General features: G+C 45.6%; 2 protein-coding genes across 2 annotated transcripts; one reads left to right on the top strand and one right to left on the bottom strand.

The window, feature by feature from the left end:
• Window positions 1-1,419: 1,419 nt before the first annotated feature.
• On the top strand, window positions 1,420-14,830 carry MAK16 (MAK16 homolog). The gene is made up of 10 exons (XM_082200649.1): window positions 1,420-1,522; window positions 3,012-3,061; window positions 4,659-4,768; window positions 5,855-5,919; window positions 7,026-7,177; window positions 7,584-7,638; window positions 8,280-8,354; window positions 9,551-9,661; window positions 10,346-10,402; window positions 14,136-14,830. The coding sequence occupies exons 1-10, from the start codon at window positions 1,508-1,510 to the stop codon at window positions 14,328-14,330; spliced, it is 885 nt and encodes a 294-aa protein (XP_082056775.1). The 5' UTR covers window positions 1,420-1,507; the 3' UTR covers window positions 14,331-14,830.
• On the bottom strand, window positions 14,340-22,458 carry TTI2 (TELO2 interacting protein 2). The gene is made up of 7 exons (XM_082200498.1): window positions 21,094-22,458; window positions 19,688-19,874; window positions 18,513-18,605; window positions 17,314-17,501; window positions 17,084-17,227; window positions 15,476-15,638; window positions 14,340-14,913 (listed from the first exon to the last, which is right to left on the bottom strand). Exons 1-7 carry the CDS (start codon window positions 21,741-21,743, stop codon window positions 14,812-14,814), a joined length of 1,527 nt encoding a protein of 508 aa, XP_082056624.1. The 5' UTR covers window positions 21,744-22,458; the 3' UTR covers window positions 14,340-14,811.
• Window positions 22,459-25,864: the final 3,406 nt, after the last annotated feature.

Here is a 25,864-nt window from a genome sequence, read left to right as displayed (position 1 = left end):
CATCTCCAGGTAGCGCATATGAAACGCTCGAGCATTATTTTGTGGCATTTCATTTTTATTTTTAAATATTTATTAAAGTTTTACAAGCAATAAAAAGTTACAGAATTAAGAATAAAAAATGGAACAGAATAACAATACTAAAAGAAAAAGAGATAGAAAAATACAAGGACAAAGTACATAAAAAGTAAAAAGAAAGTTAAAAAAGAAAAAAAAGAATCAACATTTTCATATCTTATATTTCAGTTACTTGTTTCCTGACCTCCTCACACCCCCCTTTTTGTATTCCAGTTCAAATATTTAATCCAGCAAATCCTTACCCTCTATCATTTATCTTTACTTAATATCTTAACCTATTTATAACCATGTATTTCCAACCATTGTCAATCCGTATTTACATATTCTTACTAATCTTTTTACCAATACCGCTTACGGTATTTTCAGTCCAACATCCCTTTAACATTCATTAATTTTACAGTATTTCTGCAAGTATTTTGTGGCATTTCAGTTGACCTAGTAACGGCATTGCCTTAATAAAGATTTTTGATTTTTTTCTCATGGCAAAGCTACCTTTACTTTTTGTATAAAAAAGGGAATTAGCAACTGATATACTTCGAAATTAGCTGCAGAAGGTTTGCCAAACTACAAGCTATTTGGGTGGGCTGGGGCAGGATCGCACCCCACTGCTATAGACTTTCCTACTACGCAGACAGCCACCACCCCAATTTACTAATTTCTAAAAAATGGATACATTGAAGAGCAACAAAAGCGGGAGGAATAACGCGGCTAAAACCCTAACCAGACTGATAAAGAGAAACAAACAGCTGAGCTTTCTGATTGGTCGCCACGCACGGAGAGGCTCCACCCCTAGCTGCAATTCAGCCAATCCTGTGTCCCTTCATCAGATTCAAACCCACCTCTCCATGCGTCCACACTTTTACTGCCTAGAGATACGAAATCAAGAAAGAGTGACGCGTCTCTTTATCTGGGCATGTCGTTTCCGGGTTCAAATAAGAAAAGTCACTGTTAAACTTCCAGAACTAGCCCAAATTTAGTGCGGAACTGCATGCAGAATCGACTTGTATGCAGATACGTTACACTTTTAAAAACGTCCTGAAAGCAAGAAAGAAAACCGTGCTAAATTAGACCCGTGTTAGGGAGATCAGGCAGTTGTGCCTTGAAAGCCACTTTGTGTAAAAAAACCACCCAGGCTGCACTATAACCCTGTATTGATTTTTTATTTTTATTTTTTTTACCGGGGGAAGAGAGAGAAAAGGGGGGGGGGGGAGAAAAGAAAGAGAAGCAAAAGTTATACTGAACCCGTAAGGAGACCCCGCGCGTGGATCTGTATGTTAAGGATCTACGGCCGAGCATGCGCAGCTGCAGCCTCCTACTCCTCCGGGCAGCGCCCACCGCCCAGCTCTCGCGAGGTCTCCGCGCGCGGCTCCTCCCCTGAGCTCCGCCTGGACTCCGCCGGGTCGCTGTGTCGCGTCTCCCTCGTGGCCGCAAGATGCACGCGGACGACGTGAGTCGGGGGGCAAAGCGGGCAGGGAGTCTTTGAGGGGGAAGACCCGTGTGGAACGGGGATCCGCATGGCGGGGGTTGGGCTGGATGACCCTTAGGGGTCCCTCCAACTCCACACAGTTCTGTTCGATTGATTGAATTTATATACCGCCCTATACTTTGGGCGGTTCACAGAATAAAATCGAAATACAAAACCACAAAATACATCCTCAGAATTAAAAGCAGCCACCCAATTTCCACCCCACCCCCAATTCTGTGATTCTGTGCCTCCCCGGCCGTCGTCTCAGACCACACCACGCCGGATCCCTTCCCGTGTAGAACTTTGCACGTGGAAAGGTGACCCTTGAGCATGCACAGAGCGCCATTACTTCATCGGTCTGACCCTTATGTTTCCCTCCCCTTATGGTCTTGATTTATCAGCTACTTTCAAATGAGGCTGCATTTTAAATTGCATTTTAACCTGTATTTTAAATTGGTTCCCCCCCTCTCTTTTCCCCCTATAATGTTTTTACTGTGATTTTATTGGTGTTAGCCTCCCTGATCTAAATAATAATTTTTTGTTGTTGTTGTTGTTGTTGTTGTTGTTGTTACTGATTCCAGAAGCATGTCTGTCTGTCTGTTTGTGAGTGAGTGAGTTGGTGGCAGTATAGAAAGCTCCCTTACGTCAAGTAGGAAGCTCGCCTTCTCTCCGGATGTGGTTGGAACTACAACTCCCATCTTCCCTAGCTAGCAGAACCTCTGGTCCGAGATGATAGGAGCTGTGGTCCCAAGTTTGAGAAACAGCGCCTGATCTTAGCTGAAGGATGGTGGCTCTGAGACCTTTGCTGTAGATGTCAGGACTGAACCAGAGTCTGACTGAATGACCCCTGTTGCAGACGCATGTACTTTCCCGTACTGGGTGTGCTCACATGCATCACATTACAAGCAGGGCTGGGGAACCTGTGCCCCCCCCCCCCCAAGATGTGGTTGGCATTCCCAACCTCACTCCAGCTAGCATGGCCAGTGGTCTGGAATGGTGGGAGTTGTAGCATGCCAACATCTGGAGGCCACCATCTGTGCATTGAAAGCTCAGTCGCTGCTGGGAAGGAGCTCTGTTGCTGCAAGGCTGCTAAGATCATCCATCTATTTCAGCTAAGGTTGTCAACTCTGCCTTTCCCAACCCTCCTGTTGTGATCCGTTTAATAAGACCGGGGCCCACGCCCAACTTTCAAGCTTCCCACAGGCTTCCGATCCGTCCTGTTAGTGAGGAATCGGTAGTAATTTGATAAAACGACAACAGAGGTTAAATTAGAGCAAGGTGTTTGCCATGTGTCCAAAATTATAGACGTTTTGGAAGGGACTTTGGAGGCTGTCTAGCAGTGCAAAACCAGTGCTCAAACACAAGATCTTCAATTTGAGTTGCAGCTACAGCATATCAGACAAAGAGTGTTGATGTTTCGGAGCAGGATAGCATTGGGAGAATTACTAACAAAGCTTTCTCTCTTTGTCAGGTTGTCTGGGACACTCTTGGCAATAGACAGTTCTGCTCATTTAAGATCAAGTAAGTATTCTGCTCCCTTTCCTCTACCTCTTGTTGAATTTAAGGGCTACAGTACTAGCTATTCTAGTACTGCCTGGGGTGGGTAGATTCGGATCTCAGGAAAAAGAACCAAAGTAAATAGTGATTTAAATTGAGCTTCCCCCTGCCTAATTTGTATCTTTCCTGAGCAAGCACGCATAACATCTGAATATGTAAAAGGTAAAGGGACCCCTGACCATTAGGTCCAGTTGTGCCCGACTCTGGGGTTGCAGCGCTCATCTCGCATTATTGGCCGAGGGAGCCGGCATACAGCTTCCGGGTCATGTGGCCAGCATGACGAAGCCGCTTCTGGCGAACCAGAGCGGCACACGGAAACACCGTTTAGCTTCCTGCTGGAGCGGTACCTATTTATCTACTTGCACTTTGACGTGCTTTCAAACTGCTAGGTGGGCAGGAGCAGGGACCGAGCAACAGGAGCTCACCCCGTCGCGGGGATTTGAATCGCCAACCTTCTGATCGGCAAGTCCTAGGCTCTGTGGTTTAACCCACAGCGCCGCCCGCATCCCCTCTGAATATGTAGGCACGCTTAAAAAAGTGTAGATTTAGATCATATGGTAGTTTCCAGAAGTTGTGGGCTACAGCTTCTATCATTCCCGATAATTGGGGCTGCTGGCTGGGGCTTATAGGAGTTGGAGGCCACGCCATCTGAAGAGGGCTATGTTATCTGGTGGCCTCCTGGCCAGTGGTCAAGGAGGATAGGAGTTTTGTCCAGCAACATCTGGAGGGCTGCAGGCTCCCTACCCTGATTTAAGAGGACTGCAGCACATCAATTGCTGGATGTTCAAACCAGGTTCACAGTCCTTGCATTAGTTTTTCAAAGCCCTGAACAACTTAGGTCCAGGGTACCTTAGGGAAGGCCTGAGACCTTATATCCTGGTTCAGTCACTGCGGTCCTCTGCAGAAGCGCCATTGGCCATCCCCCAAGCTGTTGAGGCACATCTGTCAGCAACAAGAAAAAGAGCCTTTGCTTTCTTTGGCTTGGTCCGGTGGAAGATTCAGCAGCTTCCTTGCGTTTAACTGCCCGCTGAAAATTATTCTGTGCTGGCAATTGAGAAGACATCTTTCTGTTAATAGATGGCCTCTGATTTGTTTTATTTTTTTAATGTCGGTTCGATTGTATATAGATATTCTTGTTGCAAACCGTTCTGATATTTTTTGTGGCATTGTGGTATATAAATATGTATATATTTATAAATAAATAATAAATGGCATGTGCCAGCTTGCGTTGTATACGGGAATTAAGGGAATACACAGGGATTATCCAAAATCCAAAATATTTTTTTGCCTGTGGTTTGAATGTTTATCAGAACATATCGTCAGGCAGCCTTCCAGATGCTATGCTTGCTGGGGCTGGTGAGAGTTAGAAGTACAAAACATATCTGGGGGGTGTCAGGTTGGGAAAGGCTGTCCCTAAGACATCTGACTTTAAACCCCCCTGTGCCCATCAGTTTAATTCTTCCAGTTCTGTAGGGACATTCCGTAGTCTGGATTAGAATTAATGTTCTACGTAATACAAGGTATGGAAACGAATGTTTCATTCCAAGTCTCTTCCTTGTAGGACGAAAACACAGAGCTTTTGCCGGAATGAATTTAATATAACAGGCCTGTGCAACCGCTCCTCCTGCCCCTTGGCAAACAGCCAGTATGCGACCATTAAGGAAGAGAAAGGTGAGGCTCTTTGCTTTGTTTTCCTCAATGTTGTACCTGGTTCTCATCTTTCATGGATAGCTCAGTTGGCTAGAGTGTGGTGCTGATAATCCTGAGATTGCAGGTTTGATCCCCCAGAAGGAGCGGCATATTGCAGGGGTTGGTCTAGATGATCCTGAGGTCCCTTTACTCTGTGATTCTAGTGGTCTCATAGGTCTTTGACCTCTTTAGGCCCCTAGAGGGAAGGCTTGTCTTAAATTTGTGGAAGTGCCTTTCAAACAATGTGCAGAAGCCATCGAGAGTTATAAGCACTGCCCAAAGGTTAAAATGCTGTGAATATTATGCACCGGTAGGAATTATCTGAGGGATGCGGGTGGCGCTGTGGGTAAAACCTCAGTGCCTAGGACTTGCCAATCGTATGGTCTGCGGTTCGAATCCCCACGGCGGGGTGAGCTCCCGTCGTTCGGTCCCAGCTCTTGCCCACCTAGCAGTTCGAAAGCACTCTTAAGTGCAAGTAGATAAATAGGTACCGCTTTATAGCGGGAAGGTAAACGGCGTTTCCGTGTGCTGCGCTGGTGCTGGCTCGCCAGCTGCAGCTTTGTCACGCTGGCCACGTGACCCGGAAGTGTCTTCGGACGGCGCCGGCTCACGGCCTCTAGAGCGAGATGAGCACGCAACCCTAGAGTCGGACACGACTGGCCCGTACGGGCAGGGGTACCTTTACCTTTACCTTAGGAATTATCTGAGACAAATCTTAATGCATCTGATGTGACACACAATATGGGAGGGTTAAAAGAAAAGATGAAAGAGCTCTAGCTTAAAATCAGAGATGAAGGGTTTGCAATGACAGTACTGTTTCCATGCTTGCCTGGTCCCCGTTTATCCAACGCCTTGCATCAGGCCGTCTTGTGCCTGCTCTGGAGCTCTTCGTAGATTTAGGAGCACTTGCTCTTCAGCTAGAAACCTGGTGCTCCAGTAACGTCTGAGCATTGACCTTGCATGGTGTGAGCTGTGTTTGTATTGTGGCCCGCATCCTGCATCTCGTAAACCAAGGCTGCAGCAGACCTCGTGGTGACCATGCATAAGCTGCTTTTGTTCCCTTTTTAGGGCAGTGTTACCTATACATGAAGACCATTGAACGTGCTGCGTTCCCCAATCGGCTGTGGGAAAGGGTAAGTCCTCCTTCCAGTCCTCCTAGGGTGGTGTGGGTCTGATCTGTTTGTTTTTAGCTTTATGGCTTGGGTTCGTGATGCTGCAGGGTTTTTTCGTTCAAAGAGTGATCAGACTTTAAACAATGGATGTGTTACGGCTTGTAGGAGAGGCTGCGATTCCTCTCTGCTGCTGCTACCCACACATTCTGAGTTTGATTGCACAGATAGCCCTTATTTCTTAGAAATAGCTGTGAATTTAATGACTTTGAAAGAGGATCAAGATGAGTTTTAATGGAGAATAAGGCTACTGGTGTCTACTAGCTACAACATCGATGTTCAGCCTGTACCTTCAAGGGCACTGTTTCCTGTTAATCACAACTGGGGAGTTTCACTCAGGCCTTGCTTGTTGAATTATTTGTTTATTTATACAAATATTTATATATCACAAAGTCATTTAAAAAAAATCAAAGTGGTTCACAGCAACTACATAAAACCATAGAATAAAAACCATATAAAGAAGTTAAAATCAGGAAACACTTGTGAGAAGATATATCATTAAATGCCTGCACAAGCCCGATGGAAAAAGTTTACAGCAGATGTTTAAAAGTTGAAGTAGAAGACACGAAGGCATCTGATTGGCCACTGTGAAAAAGCAATTCTTGACTAGCTGAGCCTTTGGTCTGATCGTTCTTAGGACTAGTGGATTAACTCTCACCTTCATAACTATTACAGTCTTTCTTCAAAACTTAAGCAAGCAATTTAAATAAGAACCAGTCTCTAAATCTGCATGGCCCTAGTCAAGAAAGGACATCTTAAGCCAGAATGGAAACTCAAGTTTTTTCATGGCAAAGTCTGTTTCTCTCTACTTTGCACTGATGGGCCTCTCAGAATATAGGAAGCTGCCTTATACCAAGTCAGACTATTTGTCCATCAAGCTCAGCACTGTCTACTCTGACTGGACGTAGCTCTCCAGGCAGTTCAGTGGAGGACTTTCCCTAATTTAGGGTGGCAAAAACCCGAGAGGACGTCACAGAGCTCCAAAAGGATCTGTGAACGAGAAAAACAATGGAAAAACAATGGCAAATGAGGACCCACCACAGACTTCTCCCCTTCCTAATTTTTGGCAGGTTCGGCTGAGCAAGAACTATGAGAAAGCGCTGGAGGAGATTGACGAGAACCTGATCTACTGGCCCCGCTTCATCCGGCACAAGTGCAAGCAGCGCTTCACCAAAATCACCCAGTACTTGATCCGAATCCGCAAGCTGACTCTCAAGAGGCAGTAAGTCATGGGGCTTGGCATGGGGCCTTTTCCTGAGTTTTGTTGTCCCAGGCAGACTCGTGCCAACCAGCCGGGGACAGTGGCCACAGTGATATCAAATCCAGCATATCTGTCATTGGGCAGTTTGCCAGTCGCAAAAGTCCACAACAGTCACATTTGACTTCAGAAAAGAGGCAACTTCCCTGAAATGAAGGAGTTGCTATTAAAAAAAGAAGAAGTTGAAAGGGATTATTGGGAGAGTCAGGTGTCCCCAGAATGCTCAGGGGGTTGTTCAAAAGCACTGTGATAGAAACTCGGCTAGAAGAACATTTAAAAAGCCCTAGAAATTGGAGTCTTTTTTTCCTAGTTGCTTGTTGACAGTTGCTTTTGCAAAACCACTTAACTAACTTCATTTTCACCTTTGTAGGAGGAAGCTTGTTCCGTTAAGTAAAAAGATCGAAAGGCGTGAGAAGAGACGAGAGGTAACGTACCTGTCTGTTGCTGTGGTTCCTTACTGTTCGTCAGTTTATCTCTCAGTCCAGATGAAGCATGCAGCTCCTATAAGGCCTGCTGTTTCTGCCTCCCCTAATACTCCAATCAGCACCAGGCAGCTGTGTTTTGGAGTTACCATTTCAACTTCCCACAATGCCCCCAGTAGAGCTTTGCTCACCAGCTGCTTCTCCCAGATCTTGTTGCCTTACATGGAAACTTAAGAAGCTGCCAAATACAGAGTCATGCCATTGGTCTGCCTAGCTCAGTATTATCTACACGGACTGGTAGCCGCTCTCATGGGGCTTTAGGCAGGGGACGTTCCCAGCCCTACCTGGAGATACCAGAAATTGGACGTGGGACCTTCTGCATGGAAGGTGGACGCTGTGCCAATGGGCATTTTTAAAGCAAGGCATTCCTAACTGCTCATCTGCAATCCCAGGTGGAATAGGACGGGGGGAAACCCCTGCAGAGTCCTGCTTCCTGGTGAAGATGGGAGGAACTAACCTATTTCCAAAAGGCACCCTCCTCTCCTCTTTCCCCCACTCGCCACCATCCATCGTGAAAAATCTTCAGGATAAATCCACTGTTTCCTTCCTCCAAATCAACTCATCCCTTTGTTTTTGTTGGCCAGGAAAAAGCTCTGATTGCTGCTCAGCTGGACAACGCAATAGAGAAAGAATTGCTGGAGAGACTCAAGCAGGAGACGGTAAGATGCTGTGATGCAGTGCATGCTGTTTGTGCAGGGGTCAATTAACCAGGTTGCTTCCCCAGGAGGCAGTGAAAGAAATGAAGCAGTACCCAGATACCTACCTAGGATCGCCTTGCTGTTAGCTGTAACTCACCTGTGGCACCTGGACTAGCCTTTGCTAGCCTGGTTGCCCGCCCCCCCCCCAATGTTTTGGATGACAACTTTGGCTGTTGAGAGTTGTTGCTGGAGGGACAGAAGAGGATCCCAGGGCCTGATTCTGCATGATGCTCAGCAGATAGCCTATAGGCAGAGGGCCTTTTCGGTGGTGGCACCCACCCTGTGGAACGCTCTCCCACCAGATGTCAAAGAGAACAACAACTTACCAGACTTTTAGAAGACATCTGAAGGCAGCCCTGTTTAGGGAAGCTTTTAATGTTTGATGCTTTACTGTATTTTAATATTTTGTTGGAAGCCGCCCAGAGTGGCTGGGGAAGCCCAGCCAGATGGGCGGGGTATAAATAATAAATTATTATTATTATTATTATTATTATTATTATTATTATTATTATTATTATTATTATTATTACCTTAGAGCCCTGTATAGCTGAGCCCAATTTTACAGTGTTCAGCCCTCAGATCATTTTCTTTGAGCTCTGCAGCTCAGGGCAGGATTTTTTTTTGTGGGGGGGGGGGAGAGCCCAGGGCCAGAATGAGCAGAGAGCCCCCCCCCAAAAAAGCAGCACAGCTGACTTATCGGATTTCCAAATAAGTATGCATGTTACCACCTTAACTGTACGACTCTTAAGTCCCATGTCTTAAAATTACCTAACTGCAGCTAGACTAATTGCAGCTGGAAAATGGCTGAAATGTGGGTGGGGTGGGACCACCCAAGCAGGAGTGAATCCGGCCACTTGTTGACATCATCCACTGGCTTCAACTGATGGGCTGGTGGGAGCAGCTTGGGGGAAGTAGCCTTGCGGGCCAGAATTCACTTGTGGGATGGCGGTTCCTTACCCTTGGTTGGGTTAAGATCATCCTTGGCGGAAGCCCCAAAGTTATGGAATGTGTTGGCTAACGCTGCAGAGTGTTCATTCCTATTTTGGTAGGCTATCGTATGCAAAGTTGTCTATGTCTTTAAATCTGTGGCTTTTTTGTGTGCTTTTGGGGATCATCTTATCTAATCGTCCTTCCTCCTTAATGTGCTCCCTCTTCAGTACGGCGATATCTACAACTTCCCCATCCATGCCTTCGACAAAGCTCTAGAACAACAGGAAGTGGAGAGCGAGAGTGACTCGGATACAGAGAAGAAGGAGGAGGAGGAAGAAGTAATGCTTTTGAAACTCTTTTCCCAGTGCAACTCTCCAGGGCTGGAGGGCAGGAACTGTGCAACTCTATGCGTTGCACATTTATACTAAGGAGAGAATTGGGTCTGCAAGTTATTTCTGCCAAATGGCTTGCATTCTTGCCAAACAGCACTTATTACAACTTTCGCACAGTTCTCTGTTCCCTTCCCTAAGCTTTCCTCCTCCAGAAATAATGTCATGGATGGGGTGGCTAAATATTAATTGCCCGTGCGTTAAATGTTCATGTACTTAGGAGACTAGCCCAAGGCCCTGCATATGGGACATCACAGTCATAGCCAGAGCCTCATCGCTTGCCAAGAAACCTCAGATATAGACTGGCATTGCCAAAGAAACCACAGCTGTTCACTTGGCTGTTACGCACTATGTATCAATTTGTGCTTTGTCTCCTACCAAGAACTGGGGTTCCAAAAACTTTGGATTTCATTGATCAAGGACTTGGAACTGGATGAAGGATCTTATCATGTAGACTGAAATTAGGAAAAAATAAAAGTGTAGCCAAGGGAGAAGGAACACTCCTTCCTTCCCCTTGATCTGTCAGGAATGCTGTAATTGCATCCTGCATCGCAAAATCGTGCATGGGGGTGGGGGTATTTGACCTAGAGTAAGGCCCCTTCCAACTCGTATTCTGCTATGTTCTGCTTGTAGGACTCAAACAAGAGAGAATTTGTGGAAGTAGATGAGAGTGACCTCAGTGACTTTGAGGTAAGTGCAGCCTGTCAAAAACTGTTTATGATAATTTAGAGCCTCTTACGTTTCATTTCTTCTAATGGAACGCTGAAACATACTTTTTGCTATTTTCTTTGGCCTGCCTCCCCTTCCTTTGTGTCAAATTTAAGTGCTGTGCACACTGATGGTGCTGTAAAACCATGCTAGAATCTGGAGGTGGGAGAGGAGAAGGCGTGTGATGAGATTATTCCATTCCTATCAAGGAATCCTCCCTGAGCATAATACAGTGATACCTCAGGTTCAATACGCTTCAGATTACATACTCTTCAGGTTAGACTCCGCTAACCCAGAAATAGTACCTCGGGTTAAGAACTTTACCTCAGGATGAGAACAGAAATCGCGTGCCAGTGGCGCAGCGGCAGCAGGAGGCCTCATTAGCTAAAGTGGTGCTTCAGGTTAAGAACAGTTTCAGGTTAAGAACGGACCTCCGAAACGAATTAAGTACTTTTTAAAAAAAATAAAAAATAATATTTATTATTTTTCCAAAAACACTAAAGAAAAAAAAAGAAAAACAATACAATACAACACATCAAATTAACAAAACAAGACTAAGACAATAAAATAAATCAACCAATTTCATTATCCCATCTTTCATTCACTTATTTCCACGACCTCCTCACACCTCCCTTTTTGTATTCCACTTCTGTTAATTATTTCAGCAATTCCTTTCCACCCTCCGCTGTTTTCTATCCTATAATTATCTTAACTCATTCTAACCTTAACTTTTTTCCTTTAATACTCTATTAACCTATCTGTACTTAATTCCTTATAATATTTTTACTAAAGCCATATAACTTCATTTCAACATTTTTCTAACATTCATTAATTTTACAATATTTCTGTAGATAGTCTTTAAACTTTTTCCAGTCTTCTTTCACCAACTCCTCTCCCTGGTCTCGGATTCTGCCAGTCATTTCCGCCAGTTCCATGTAGTCCATCAACTTCATCTGCCATTCTTCCCGGGTGGGCAAATCTTGTGTCTTCCAATACTTCGCGATGAGTATTCTTGCTGCTGTTGTTGCGTACATCAAAAAGGTTCTATCCTTCTTTGGTACCATTTGGCCGACCATGCCTAGGAGAAAGGCCTCTGGTTTCTTCAAGAAGGTATATTTAAATACCTTTTTCATTTCATTATAAATCATCTCCCAGAATGTCTTAATCCTTAGGCATGTCCACCAAAGGTGAAAGAATGTGCCTTCAGTCTCATTACATTTCCAACATTTATTGTCAGGCATATGATAAATTTTTGCAAGCTTGACTGGTGTCATGTACCACCTATAAATCATTTTCATTAAGTTTTCTCTTAGGGCATTACATACCGTAAATTTCATACCTGTGGTCCATAACTGTTCCCAGTCAGCCATCATTATATTATGTCCAACATCTTGTGCCCATTTAATCATAGCTGATTTCACCATTTCATCCTGAGTGTTCCATTTCAACAGCAAGTTATACATTCTTGACAAATTCTTGATTTTTGAATCTAGCAGTTCTGTTTCCAATTTTGATTTTTCCACCTGGAAACCAACTTTTTTGTCCAAATTATATGCCTCCGTTATTTGATAATAATGGAGCCAATCTCGCACTTTATTTTTCAAAGCTCTGCAATTTTATTCTGTCTCCATCTTGATCCAGAATTTCCCAATATTTCGGCCATTTGGCCTCCATATTGAGTTTTTTCTGTGCCTTCGCTTCCATTGGTGACAACCATCTTGGGGTTTTCTTTTCTAACAAATCTTTATATCTTATCCAAACATTAAACAATGCTTTTCTAACAATATGATTTTTAAACGCTTTATGTACTTTTACCTTATCGTACCACAGATATGCATGCCAACCAAATACATTATTAAAACCTTCTAGATCCAACACATCAGTGTTTTCAAGTAGCAGCCATTCTCTCAGCCAACAAAAAAGCAGCTGATTCATAATAGAGTTTTAGGTCTGGCAGGGCAAAACCACCGCTTTCTTTAGCATCAGTTAATATCTTAAATTTTATTCGAGGCTTCTTGCCCTGCCAAACACATCTGGAAATATCTTTCTGCCACTTCTTGAAACAATCCATCTTATCCAAAATTTGTAATGTTTGAAACAAGAACAACATCCTTGGCAGCACATTCATTTTTATCGCAGCAATTTGGCCTAACAATGATAACTTCAAATTTGACCACGGAACGAATTACCGTATTTTTCTTTCTATAACACGCAGATTTTTTCTCCTAAAAAGGAAGGGGAAATGTCTGTGCGTGTTATGGAGCGAATGTGTGGTCCCTGGAGCCGAAAAATCGGGCAAAAATCAAACCGCGCTTCACAGAGAAGGGAAACCTGGAAAGAGGAAGTTTCTGCTTTCCTGCACTCTGCCTCAGGGTCTTACTGCCCACCCCCTCTGTTTCCCTGCTGTGTTTGCTGAAACGGAACAAAGAGCAGGGAAAGCCCCTCCCCTCCAGGCAAGAAGAGGGGAAAGCAGAGTGTCGTTCCTTCCTCTCTGTGCTCCCGGTGCTGCTGAAAACATGCAGGTGGGAGAGACACACACACACAGAGAGAGAGAGAGAGAGCGCGCGCGCTGGCTGGCTTGGGTGGGTGCGTGGGGGAAACTTTTGCCTTCCTTTCCTCCCTCCCGTTATACCCCACTCCTGCATTCTTAGCCCTTCTGTGTTTTTCCTTCCCTCCCCACTTAAAATGTGGCTAAAAAGCATGGATCCACATGGATCCTCAGGATCTTTGCATTAGGTCACCCCCAAATTCACCACCAGAGAACATAGCATGTCCATGGCTACAGCCTGCCCCCCCCCCCCAAATCACGCACCCACTGTTGTCTGGGGCTGCAATGGTGCAAAAACATGATTACAAAGCATGGATCCACATGGATCCTCAGGATCTTTGCATTGGGTCAGCCCAAATTCACCATCAGATCACATGTCTGTGGCCACAGCATGAAGCACAAAAATGATACATCCACTGTTTCATTCAGAATGTTTTTTCCCTTGTTTTCCTCCTCTAAAAATGATGTGCGTGTTATGGTCAGGTGCGTGTTATAGAGCGAAAAATACGGTAAGTACTTGACCCGAGGTATCACTGTAGAGAGAAACTGGGTCTTTGGCTTTAAGCCCCAGCAGAGTGCTGCACTGCTCCTGACCAGCATTTATTTCAGTAGAACCTATCCTGTAACCCTCTGCTGGTTCCTCCCAATATTTTCTGCTCTACTTAACTTACGTACTTGCTACACGCAATGCACACACGTCCCTCAAAGCAGGGCTGGGAATCAAAAAGTATGATGAGAATAACTACACATCAGGCAGAACAAAAATGCCAGTGGGTTTCTGGTGGGTAGAGTGTCAGACTAGGAGCTGGGAGACCAGGGTTCAAATTCCCACTTGGCTGTGAAGCTCACTGGGTGGCCTCACCTTCCTCACAGGGCTGTGTGGATTGCAGAAGGGGAGAACTATGTGTGGTACCTGGAGCTCCTTGGAGAAGGTGGGCTATAAATGAAATGCATAGATAATAAAACAAATAAAAGTTGTATGTAATACATTGACTTAAGCGGTCAGGGAGGGCAGCGATGCTCAGAACACACCAAGCGGTTTCACACAACTTCTACACCAGGCCTAATTATATATACTTCTATCATGTTTCGTTTTACTCGCATTTTCTCTTAAAACCGATAACCTTGCTAAGGGAGTGTGCTAACGCGCCTGTTTTCTCTGCCAAGGATATGGATAAACTGGCAACGAGCAGTGAGGAGGAGGAGGAGGCTACATCCAGCGAGGAGGAAGAGAAAGGCCAGCGGCCCAAGTCTAAAGGCAAAACTCCCTTGAAGGGGCCAGCAGTCAGGAAAAAACGAGCTTATGTTGAAATAGAGTATGAGCAGGAGACAGAACCGCTGTCTAAATTGAAAGCAACGTGATTCCACCCAGTGTGTGGGGGCAGATCTGAAAAATGGACTGAATGAACTAGCTGGTGGGATGTTTCTCCGCAAAGGCTGACTCACCGGGATGCAAGATCATACAGGAAAAGTTCCAGCTGCTTGAAGACCTAGTGAGCTGGCATTCCCAGATGCCGCAGCGTATATTTTTGCATATTGACAATTTAAAACGTCATCTATTTTTAAGGCTACCCAACTAAGATTGTTAAATATTTGTATATGTCTATTAATTTGTGAGCTGCATTGAAGGGATTTTTTTGGGGGGGTGGATTGGGAGGTATAAAAGTAGCATATAAATATGAATCAGAACAAACCTGTCATTGCCTTTTTTTACTTAATGCCCTGCTTTCTCCAACATTATACAGTTTATGTATAGCATGAGTCTTTTAAGACTAGCTTTTAAGCTAGGAATGTTCTTCCTTCCAACTCTGAACACAGTGAATATAAGCCTCCCCACTTGAGCTCAGGGAGTGATTATACTTTTTACAGGCTCCTCCTCTACTTTTCTTAGGCATTCCTTGAGGGTCTCATCTTGACAGCTGCGTCGGACTCCTTGTAGTAGGACCTGAATATTAGGAATGGGAAGAAATCAAATTTAATCGTGTTAGAAGTGGGCAGCAACAGCCTCTTATCTGCTCTATTTCTGACACAAGAATCTCCCTTATTCTAAGTTAGACCATTGCTCTGCATTGTCCAGACAGGTGGGCAGTTGCTCTCCAGCATTTCAGGCGGCTTTCCCAGTCCTACCTGGAGATGCCAGAGAGTGATTTTAGGATGTTCCGAATGCAAAGCACCTATGAGCCAGGTGCTGAGGCTGTTGTCTGCGCACTGCAAGGTGTACTTCCTTGACGGAGCTACTTTTAGTATTAAAATCAAGGAAGACTGGACTCATCAATTGGGAGTACGACAAGAGTATTCATTAGCATGTCCATTTGAGAAAAAGGACTGCACTTAATTTGTTTCTTATGGGCACATGCGTGCTGATCAGCTGCTGATCAGTGGTGACTGCCAGACATATGCAACGCACCCAGAGACTCCGCAGTTGTCTCTTGTTAAGAAGCAGAGGGCCTGCTTTCCCCTAAATCACAGGCCTGCTGAACCTTGGGCTCCCCCTTGGTCTTGCTTACCTTCACCTGTCCGTGAGAAGCGTGATCCAGTAAGATAAGGCACTCAGTGGCTTTCTGGAGTAACTCTGCTTTCACTGGTTCTGGTTTTAAGCTCCTGTCTGTAGCCACATCCAACATCATTCTCAGCAAAGCCTTGAGAAGGACAGCGAGGCGGCAGGACATTCTACAGCAAGGAGATGGCAAACTCATGTCAGCCTGACTTGAAAGCTACTTCTGGAGAAAGGGACTGAGAGAGATTTGAGAGCCTCGGACGTAAGGCTAAATAGATGGACCAATGGACTATGGTTTGGGACTGAAACCGGGGAGAGAAGGGCGGGGTTTGGAAGTCCAAAGGGGGCCTGATCTTTTTTATGCTGTGTTAAATTTCATGTTGTTTATCATTATAAGAATGGGGAATTCGTGGAAGGGAAACAGAGTCAACCTTAGAAAAAATTATCTTTACATATGATTAAGGTATATAAACTAAAAGTTGATTTATAAACTGAACTAAATATAATAATGAATTAAGGGTTAAAATCTAATACAAATAAACACATTAACAAATTAAGGTTAAGACATTGGGGATAAAAACTTGTTGAACAAATAATTGGATTTGGAATACAAGAAGGGGAGGTGTGGGGAAGTCGTGAAAAGAAGTTATTGAAAATGAGATTTTAAAGGTGGAATTTTTTGTGTGTTTTTCTTTGCTTTTCTGTTTTGTTTTTTGTACCTTTTGAAACTTTAATAAATATTACTTTAAAAAAAATGAAAGCTACTTCTGGAGCCGCTGCATCCCAGGAGGAGCTGCCACTACAACTTCAGTGTAGCTGGTACAAGTAACAACCTTTACAGAGCAGAGCAAGATGTAGACCCCCAACTTCCATCATCCCTGACAGCTGGCCATGCCGGCTGTCCCAACAATATCTGGAGGGATATTCTTCAGGATCTTTAGCAGATCTTTCCAATCACCTGGTCCCTTTTAACGAGTGATTGAACCTATGTCCTTTTGCATGCAAAACAGGTTATCCAGCTATGGTTCCTCCCAGAGTAGGGAACAATGGGAACCTTCCGGAGCAGACTTTTGACAGGCGACGGAGCTGCAGGGGAAGGGGAAAGATACTGCTGCCAGAACTCTCCTCCTCTAAACCACTGTATCTAGTGCATTTGGGAAAGGGAAAGAAAAATGGGATGAGGAAGTGCAGGAGCCTTATGATGCCTTGAACTGAGCCTGCTGAGTCAAAGCTCTTGTACAACCAGGACAGTCCAAACACAATAACAGCCTGATGAATTTCAGCTAAGGCTCACTGGTATTAGGTCCCCATATCCATTTCAAAAACATGTGGCAGGTTCAGGAACCAGAAGTTCTCATTTCCTACTAGCTAGATATTTGTATTTAGGCAGGCAGAAGTGTTTACTGCTTACACTCAAGTTTTCGGCTTCACACTGGGGTCAGAAGCAGCACCTCCAAAGCAGTGGGACTAGTTTCCATGCTGCCAACCCACCTCTGAGATGGATGCTTCTTGGCGACAGGTTTTTTGGTTGGTTTTTTAAAGCAAGATCAAGTGAAGAGAAAAATGCCCCTCTACAAGTACACAGCTACTGTCCAGTGCTTAGGGATTATCAAAGTACCTGGGCCAAGCATGTTGTATGGTGTGTTTCAAGGCTTCTAATGCTGCGAATCTAGCCGTTTCGTCAGGACCATCGGAGACCTCCAGGTATCCCACAATCGCCCGCTGCAACCTCTTCAGATGACGGGCTATCTGAATGCCGATCCTCTCAAAAGACAAATCAAGGATTATAAACCTCTGCACAAAGAGGGAGGCTTATCTGCTTACAGGGCTCACCATTAAAACACTCACCTCTCCACAAAGGCAGGCAGGTTCCTGGCGTACGCCCTCCGTAAGGGGAGCCGGTGCTCCGATTCCATGTGGGTCAGGACCAGCTGGAGCACCTCATCGGAAGGTGGGACAAGCTGGGGGTTGTGGGGCAGCCGCTGCAGGGCCTTCTCCAGGATGGGAAGCAAGTCCAGCAAGCACAGCAACACAACCTGCGAAGAGTAACGGGATGGGTTTAGAGAAAAAGCAAGTAACACCTGAAGCTGAATTCTGGAAGATTGAGGACAGGCAAACTAAAGTACCTCTTCACACAGTGCTTAAACTACGAAATTTCTTCCCACAAGAGGCAGTGAGGGGTTTCAAAAAAAGATTAGACAAATTCATAGAGGATAAGGCTATCAGTTGCTTCTAACCCTGATGTTTATGTTGAACTGCAGGTCAGTGCAGAGCCCACACACTGAGCTTGGCGGACCAATGGCTTGACATGCCATCAGGCAGCACCTTGTTTTGCTACTCGAACCTCAGCTTCTGTTGTGCATTCGCCAAATGCCAAAATGGTGGTCTAAACACAGGTCTTGGTTTAGCAAGGATACATATTCCCAGCCTGCTTGTTAACAAGGCAGCAGAAGAGAACAAATAAGCAGCCCCTACTGAGCCAGCACTATGAGAATATTGCTATGGCTGGTTCTTTTAAGCACGTTCAGATTTGAACCAGTAGAAATTCCACTTACGACCTGAAACCTGCTGCCCCTTCAAAACGTAATGCTTAGAAAGCATCAGGGAGAAACAGATGTTATAGAGCACATGTGGGCTGTTACTTAGTGCTACATTGGCTTTAACCCTTAATATCTCCCCTTGCTGTTTGGAAGGGCTAAAGGAAGCACAGGGTAGCAAGTCAGAAAGTCATCCACACATGCCATGCTACCAATGTAAAATTTGCTTCCCCCAGCCTGCCAAACAGCTCTTTAGGAACCTGGGGAAGCACAACTACATAGGAATATGTGTGTGTGCATGAGTGTGTCAGCCTAGGCCCTGCCCATCACCACCCACACTGAGTGGTGTGTCACCCTGCAATAGCCCACCCATTGCTGGATGTGACTCTCAGGATCAAAAAGGTTGCCACCCCCTACTGTAGAGTGTAAAAGGATCTGTAATCTTGTATTTAGTCCACCACCTGAATAAATTCAGTAGAGTTAAAGAGGAAACACCAGTCTTTATATTACCTGCAGGAGCTGGGCTTCCTTGCTATAAAGGTGGTTGAAAAGGGCATGGTACACAACCTGAGCCCGGTTATACTGGCAGAGGTCAGCTGCTGGCTGCAAGGAAAGGAAATGATTGTTATCATCTGACCAGCATTATGCAAAAGGAATTCTGTACAAGGGACAAGGTTCACCCTTACTGTTAACAGGGGCGGTGGCATGACACAAGCTTTGATGGGACCTTTACAAATCCCACCCAACAGGACAGCAAATGACAAAATAACAGTTAATGGCGCTGCAGTTTAAGCAATGAGATGCTTGAAATAAGCAACAGTAAATAAAACCATGCTGTACTTGGAAACTTCTCGGGTTGTCCAGAAGATGCACTCAGGTCCTTCAGGTGAGAACAGAATGATGGACTAGATGAGCCTTTGGCATGATCCACTAGGTGTCTTCTTATGTCTGAATGGTGTCTGCTCTTATTAAAAACCTACGTAATACAGTGGTGCCCCGCAAGATGAATGCCTCGCAAGACGGAAAACCCGCTAGACGAAAGAGTTTTCTGTTTTGGAGGTGCTTCGCAAAACGAATCTCCTATGGGCTTGCTTCGCAAGATGACAATGTCTTGCGAGTTCCTGCTGGGTTTTTTTCCTCCCCCCCCCCTTTTTCTAAGCCGCTAAGCCGCTTATCAGCTGATCCGATCAGCAGATAAGCAGATAAAAGTCGCTAATCCGCTAATCCTTCAATGGGCTTGCTTCGCAAGACGAAAAAACCGCTAGATGAAGAGAATCACAGAACGGATTCTTTTCGTCTTGCGAGGCACCACTGTACAGCAGCATCACCCAAATCCACCTTTCCTTCCCTCACAACTCCAACTACAAAGGTAGTGAGGATGCAACTGGACACTAGGCCAAGTAACAGTCTTTGATCCAAGGGTACCTATGTTAACAGCAATGATCTAATGGCTACCAATTCTCATGAATGCTGTTTTAGTTGTGGGCAAAATAGTTAGTAAAATGGAGGTGGGTGGGTGTGAGGATTCAGCCCCTGCTAACACTCTCTCCTATGGCTCTGAGGATGATTCCCTACTCTGAAGTCAGACAAAGTCGTAAAGCCACCCCCAACTTTTGGCTGGAGACCAGAGGACTCTGGTGACCCAGTTCATGGTCCCCCAAATGCCTATGTACGTCTGTCCTTACCACATTCCGAATGATATGGTGTAGGCACTGCACTCCCAAGATTTTATTTTCCTCTCGGTAGTCGTCCGACAGCAGCAGCGAGGGCGGCAGGACTTTCTCCAAGTGAGGGCCAAGCCAGGGCCTTGTGACGTGTTGGAGCGTGCAGGAGAAGACATGTTTTGTTGCTGGGCTGCGCTGCCATGTATCTCTGGAGCAGAGGAAAAGGGAATCATTGCAATTATAGATGGACTGCTGGTGGTGTGTTAACAACATAAACTTATACCAGATCTGTCTTTCTGCCCCGCTAGCCCAGGGATTATCTACTCTTAACTAGACCTCTCAGGCCAAGAGGGGGCTTTCCCTGTCACCTGTGACACAGCCCTTTTAACAAGGAGCCTGGGATTCAATGCGGCATTTCTGCATGCAGTGCCTGTGCTCTCTCACTGAGGTATGGTGCCTCCAGTTCACAGATGTGTGCTAATTTCAGTCACACAGCACTAATTCAAAAGGTGGTGAAGGTAACAGGGACTTGGGGGTGGCGGCCAAGGATTTGGAAGATGCTTGTTTCAAGCCAGAGTTCTGTTGGGCACATTTAAATATTTCTCTCATAACTGGAGGCAGTTCAGAAATGCCCCCCCCATATGTCAGCCACAGTGGGGCAGCCAAAAAGCAGGCAATTTACCCACCTTATTCAAGCCAAGAGTGGGAAGCCTGCAATACCAGCCGCCACAAAGTGACTTTAGTGGTAACAGGCTTGGTATTCAGAGAAGCAGCCCCTTATTATGGTGAATGGAATGAGGAAAAGCCTTGCAAGCAGAAGGTCCCAGGTTCAATTTTTGGCACCTCCTGTTAAAAGGGTTAGGCACAAGCAAGTGATGGTATACGCTTGCTTCCTAGGTTCCTTGCAAGAGCAGCACCAGACTCTTCACTTGCAGCAAGCGATGATCAAGGCTAGAGAACTAGCTGCAAGGAAACATAGCTGCCTTATACCATTGGTCCTTCTGCTCAATATTGTCTATGCTGATGTTAGCAACACTGACTGACAGCAACTCTCCAGAATTTCAGGCAGGGTTCTCTCCCAGCCCTACCCGGAGAAGTCAGGGATTGAACTTGGGATCTTGTGCATGCAAAGCAGCTGCTCTGCCCTATGGCCCTTCCACAGAATTCCCATATTCAAGACCCCAGTGGGATGAAATAACTGAAGAACATTCCACAGTTCTCACAAGCCACAGCCGTCCTTCTGCCTAAAACACCACACCCACAATACCTCACAGAAGTTACATTCAATTTCGGACTTCCAAACAATCCTGAAAGCCTTGTAACATTGTCACTGATGGGTGGTCCATATGAATCGTTTTGTCCCTATAAAAGGCCCCACAAATATAATTAGCCTCTGACAACCATCACTGGGCTTTCAGTTCACTTACTTGGTCAACTCTGGTTTCAGGCACTGCACCACCACTGCCAACCACCCTGTTTCGTCTTCCCGTGCGCCTCTCAGGAACTCAGGTACCGACCGGCAGTCTGAAGCCTGAAGGAGACCATCCAGCAGCTCTTGAGCCATGCGCCGAGTTTTTGGTGTGGTCCACCACCTCTCTTCAACGTGTGTCACGGCAAAAAGATACAAGGGCCCTGCCACTTGGCGCAAGATGGGACCAACCACCGCAGTGCCAAGTCTCTCGAGGCCTTTAGCCGATTCCACTTTGGCCACGATGCTGATGAAGCCCAGGCTGACGTCTGCTGCTCGGCTGGCATAGGAGGGGTCGCCGCTGGGGGGCCCTCCTCCCTCTGGCTCCTGCTGCTGGGGTGGCGCCGCATAGAGGCTCAGCGCGACCACCATGTCACGGAGCAGGGTGGGGGCGGCATTCGGGTGGCAGCTCCCAAAGAGCCACTGGCAGTCCACGGCCTCCAAGATGGCCAGGAGGTCTCTGATCATGCCTGCCTTGGCATCACTGCTGGCTCCCCTGCTTGCAAAAAGCTGCAAGAATTGGGAGAGAACCTGCTCTGATGGGGGGAGGCATCCCTGGCCCTCTGGGATGCTCCACTGTAGGGAATCTAGCAAGGGATGCTGCGCCATTGGCTCTGGGTGGTGGTGGTGATGGAGAAGGACCTCAATCTTCTCCCCCCCCCCAAAAAAAAAAAAAACTTTTACCCCTCCTCCCAGCAAACTGGTTCCTAGCCTCCCTGCATTTATTGCAACCCTTGCTGAGAATGCAAGCTTCCTTCGGGAGTATTTAGCCTTCTCATAAGGCGTTTGTAGCCCCTCTGAGTATTTGAGCTCTAATACTCAGTCTGAGCTGGTCTTAAAGCGCGTCCCAGAGCAAAGGATTGGGCAGAGGGCTCTCACCATAGAGAGGCCGCGGCCTAGAGCGGCCTCATTAGGCCTCCCAGGGAATCGGAACCCGGCCAGCAGCGGATTTCCGTTTCAAACCGGAAGTTCGAGCGGAGACCCTAGAGATAGGAAGCAGAACACGCGGCCCGGAAGCCTCAGAAGCATTTCCGACGCAAAACTGTCAAGGGCCTTTGCCCTCTCACTCTAACGCCCGGTCCCAAGTAGTCATGCTTTCCACTACACTGGAGTCAAGGGAGAGAGAGAGAGGGTGTCCGCACGGAATATCATGGCTGACGACAAACAAAATGGTGGCTTCCGAGTTGAACCGGAAGCTCAGCCTACGTGCCGCTCTAGCAGTTAATCTCTATGAACATCTCCTCCTCCTCATGTAGCTTCGCCAATTTCTCCTTATTCTAAGCCCACTTTACTCTGTTCAGGCGGCTTTGGCCGCGAAACCGCAGCTCTGTGCGACAAATCGCCGGAAAGCACCGACGCTTTCCCACAGGTCGCAAACCGGTTTCCCGTAAAGCGAAAGGGGGCGGGAACGGATGGTGAATATATTAACATGCCTAATGAGAGTGCCCGGTCCTGGTATTGCTGAGGGAAAAGAAGAAATCCAGGCTACGGAGGGAGAGGGAAAGAAGCACCGCCTTTGTTTTTTCGTCAGGAGGAGACATGTAGGGGCAAGAAATGGAGGGTTAGGAGCGAGGCCACCATAACATCAAAGCCTGCGGTACCTAATGGTGGCGCAGGCTCGCAGGCGCTTCAGCGATCCTTCAGGTTCTGTCATGTGATGAGTGGGTTTTCATGCGCCTGCGTGAGATGTGCCGTCCCGAATTGTTACGACGGGGCACAGTACCCTTCTGATCTGAACCTTTTGTAATAATTTTTTTTTTATTGTCAGCGGTATCTTTTCAAACTTAATCCGTTCTGGAATTCTGTTCCGAAACCAAGTTGTGCTTTCATTGTAGAAAGCATTGCAAAACGGACTTAATTTATTCCAGACTTTTGAAAACAACCCCATTTAACATGAATTTTACTTTCTAATGAGACCATTGATCGATGTGCGGTACTATAAAATAAGGCAGTTTATAAAAATTTAAAAATAGATAAATGCTTACTTGTACTGATGATAGTCATTGTTTGGATGGGGGGCTTTTATCCGTTTCCGCAGTCAATCAATCAATCAATCAATCAATCAGTAGCTGAACTGGGTTCCACACAGTACAAAAACAAATGAACCAAAAAAGCCTCAAAAACAAAAGTGCCAAATACAGTGATACCTTGGTTCTCAAACTTAATCCATTCCAGAAGTCCGTTTGACTTCCGAAATGTTCAGAAACCAAGGCAAGGCTTCTGATTGGTGCAGGCGCCCCAGAAACAATAGCCGACAGCTGCATCGGACGTTCGGCTTCCAAAAAGCGTTTGAAAACCGGAACACTTCTGGGTTTTCAGTGTTTGGGAACCAAGGCGTTTGAGAACCTAGGTACCACTGTAGTTCATTTAGAAGGTAGCAATTTTTAGATTTGTGCTTGCAAAGCCAGCAGAAGAATTAAATTTTGTTTTGTTGCTTGGAAAAGCTGGCTTTTGTTCGTTGTGTACTGTAAATACTGAGTGGTTCTGCTTTTTGTCTAAAGAGAGAAGCTAAAGTTTTGATCTGCTGGGTAAGCGTGGGTGGCTTTCGCACATTGTCAGAAACTTCAGCTGGCACAAAGAGAGCTGAAGCCAGATGGTTACAGCAGTATACAAGCCCATTGTTGTAACAGCTCCACCGGCAATTCTAAGTGCTGGTTATGACTGGGAAAGAATGCACCCCCCCCCCAATGATCTTGCCCAGGTTTTGAGATCTTCTCTAGGTCCATCCAGTCTTACAGGCTGTTGGTGGGGACATGGAAGAGGGCCTTCTCAGTGACTGCTCCCAGACTTTGGATCTCAGATTGGCTCCCTCCTGGTTTTCCTTCTGCCTTCTTGTTCCAGCAGCCTTTGGGAACTGCCTTTTTTAATGAAAGGGCTAGTGCCATTTTTTTTAATTGTAATTATTTGTATGTTTTAAACAGGCTTTATACAGTCATACCTCAGGTTACAGACGCTTCGGGTTGTGCGATTTCGGGTTGCGAATGTGATCCGTGCGGGATACATGCTTGCAACCCTCAGTGTTTGCAACCCACAGTGGCGCGTCTGCGCATGCGTGGGTTATGATTCAGCGCTTCTGTGCATGCGCAAAGCACGATTTAGCACTTTTGCGCATGCACGACCACCGAAACCTGGAAGTAACGGTACTTCCAGGTTTCAGCGGGTTGGTAACCCCCCCCCAAAAAAAAGCAACCTGAAGCGTCTGTAACCCGAGGTATGACTGTAATATGCTCAAACCGTCATGTTCCGGTGAGCAACCTGGTTGCTGAATTCTGCACTAGCTGAACTGTCTTCAGAGGTAGCCCTAAGTATAATGCATTGCAGTAATCTAACCTTGAGGTTGTCAGAGCACAGGCCACAGTGGTTAGGCTATCGCTGTCCAGATAGGGGCATAGCTGTGCCACCAGCAGAAGTTGATAGAAGGCACTGTGGGCCACTGAAGCCAACTGAGTCTCGAGTGACAGCAAAGGATCCAAGCTACGAACCTGCTCCTGTAACCCCATCAAGAGCAGGCGATTTCCCACCCATCTGGTCTAGGGGAAGCACCCACCAACAGTGCTTCAGTCTTATCTGGATTGAATTTCAGTTTGTTGGCTCTCATCCAGTCCATTATCGAGGCAAGACACTGGTCCAGCCCTTTCACTGCCTCACCTGCAGATTTAAAGGAGAAATAGAGCCAGGTATCATCAGCATACTGCTGACAATGTACTCCAAACCACTGGATAACGTAGGGGATTGGATTGAGCCCTGCGGAACCCCACATGAAGGTTCCATGGGGATGAAAAGCATTCCCCAAGCAACTCCTGGAATGGGGGCACAAGATATTGGACATAACATAATGATGGCTGACTGGGAACAGTTATGGACCACAGGTATGAAGTTTACGGCATGTAATGCCTTAAGAGAAAATATTATGAAAATGATATACAGGTGGTACATGACCCCAGTCAAGCTTGCAAAAATCTATCATTTGCCCGATAATAAATGTTGGAAATGTAAAGAAACTGAAGGTACATTCTTTCACCTTTGGTGGACGTGCCCAAGGATTAAGGCGTTCTGGGAAAGGATATATAATGAACTGAAAAAAGTATTTAATTATACCTTCTTGAAGAAACCAGAGGCCTTTCTCCTGGGCATAGCCGGCCAATTGGTGTTAAAGAAGGACAGAAATTTCTTTATGTATGCTACAACAGCAGCAAGAATACTCATCGCAAAGTATTGGAAGACACAAGATTTACCCACTTTGGAAGAATGGCAGATGAAAGTGATGGACTACATGGAACTGGCGGAAATGACTGGTAGAATCCGAGACCAGGGAGAAGAGTCGGTGGAAGAAGAGTGGAAGAAATTTAAAGACTATTTACAGAAGTATTGCAAAATTAATGAATGTTAGAATGATGTTTGAATGAAGTTAAGCGGTTTCCAGCTGTAATGATATAAAAGAATGTGGAAAATTGGATTTTTAAATAGGTAAAAATTTAATGTTATAATATATTAAGATCAAAGATCAGGATAATAAGGAGGGAAAGAAATTGCTGAATTAATTAACTGAATTGGAATACAAAAAAGGGAGGTATGAGGAGGTCAGGGAAACAAGGATATGAATGTAAGATATGGAAAGGTTGAATTTTTCTTTTTTTTTAATCTGTATACTTATTCTGTATTTTTCTTGTATTTTTATTTTTGTCTTTTATTTTTGCATTTTCTGTTGTAATGCAATTCCTTTTTTTGAA

The sequence above is a fragment of the Podarcis vaucheri genome, assembly GCF_965113315.1.
Source record: "Podarcis vaucheri genome assembly, chromosome: 15".
Taxonomy (NCBI): Eukaryota; Metazoa; Chordata; class Lepidosauria; order Squamata; family Lacertidae; genus Podarcis; species Podarcis vaucheri.
This window is presented reverse-complemented; position numbering and strand designations above follow the sequence as displayed.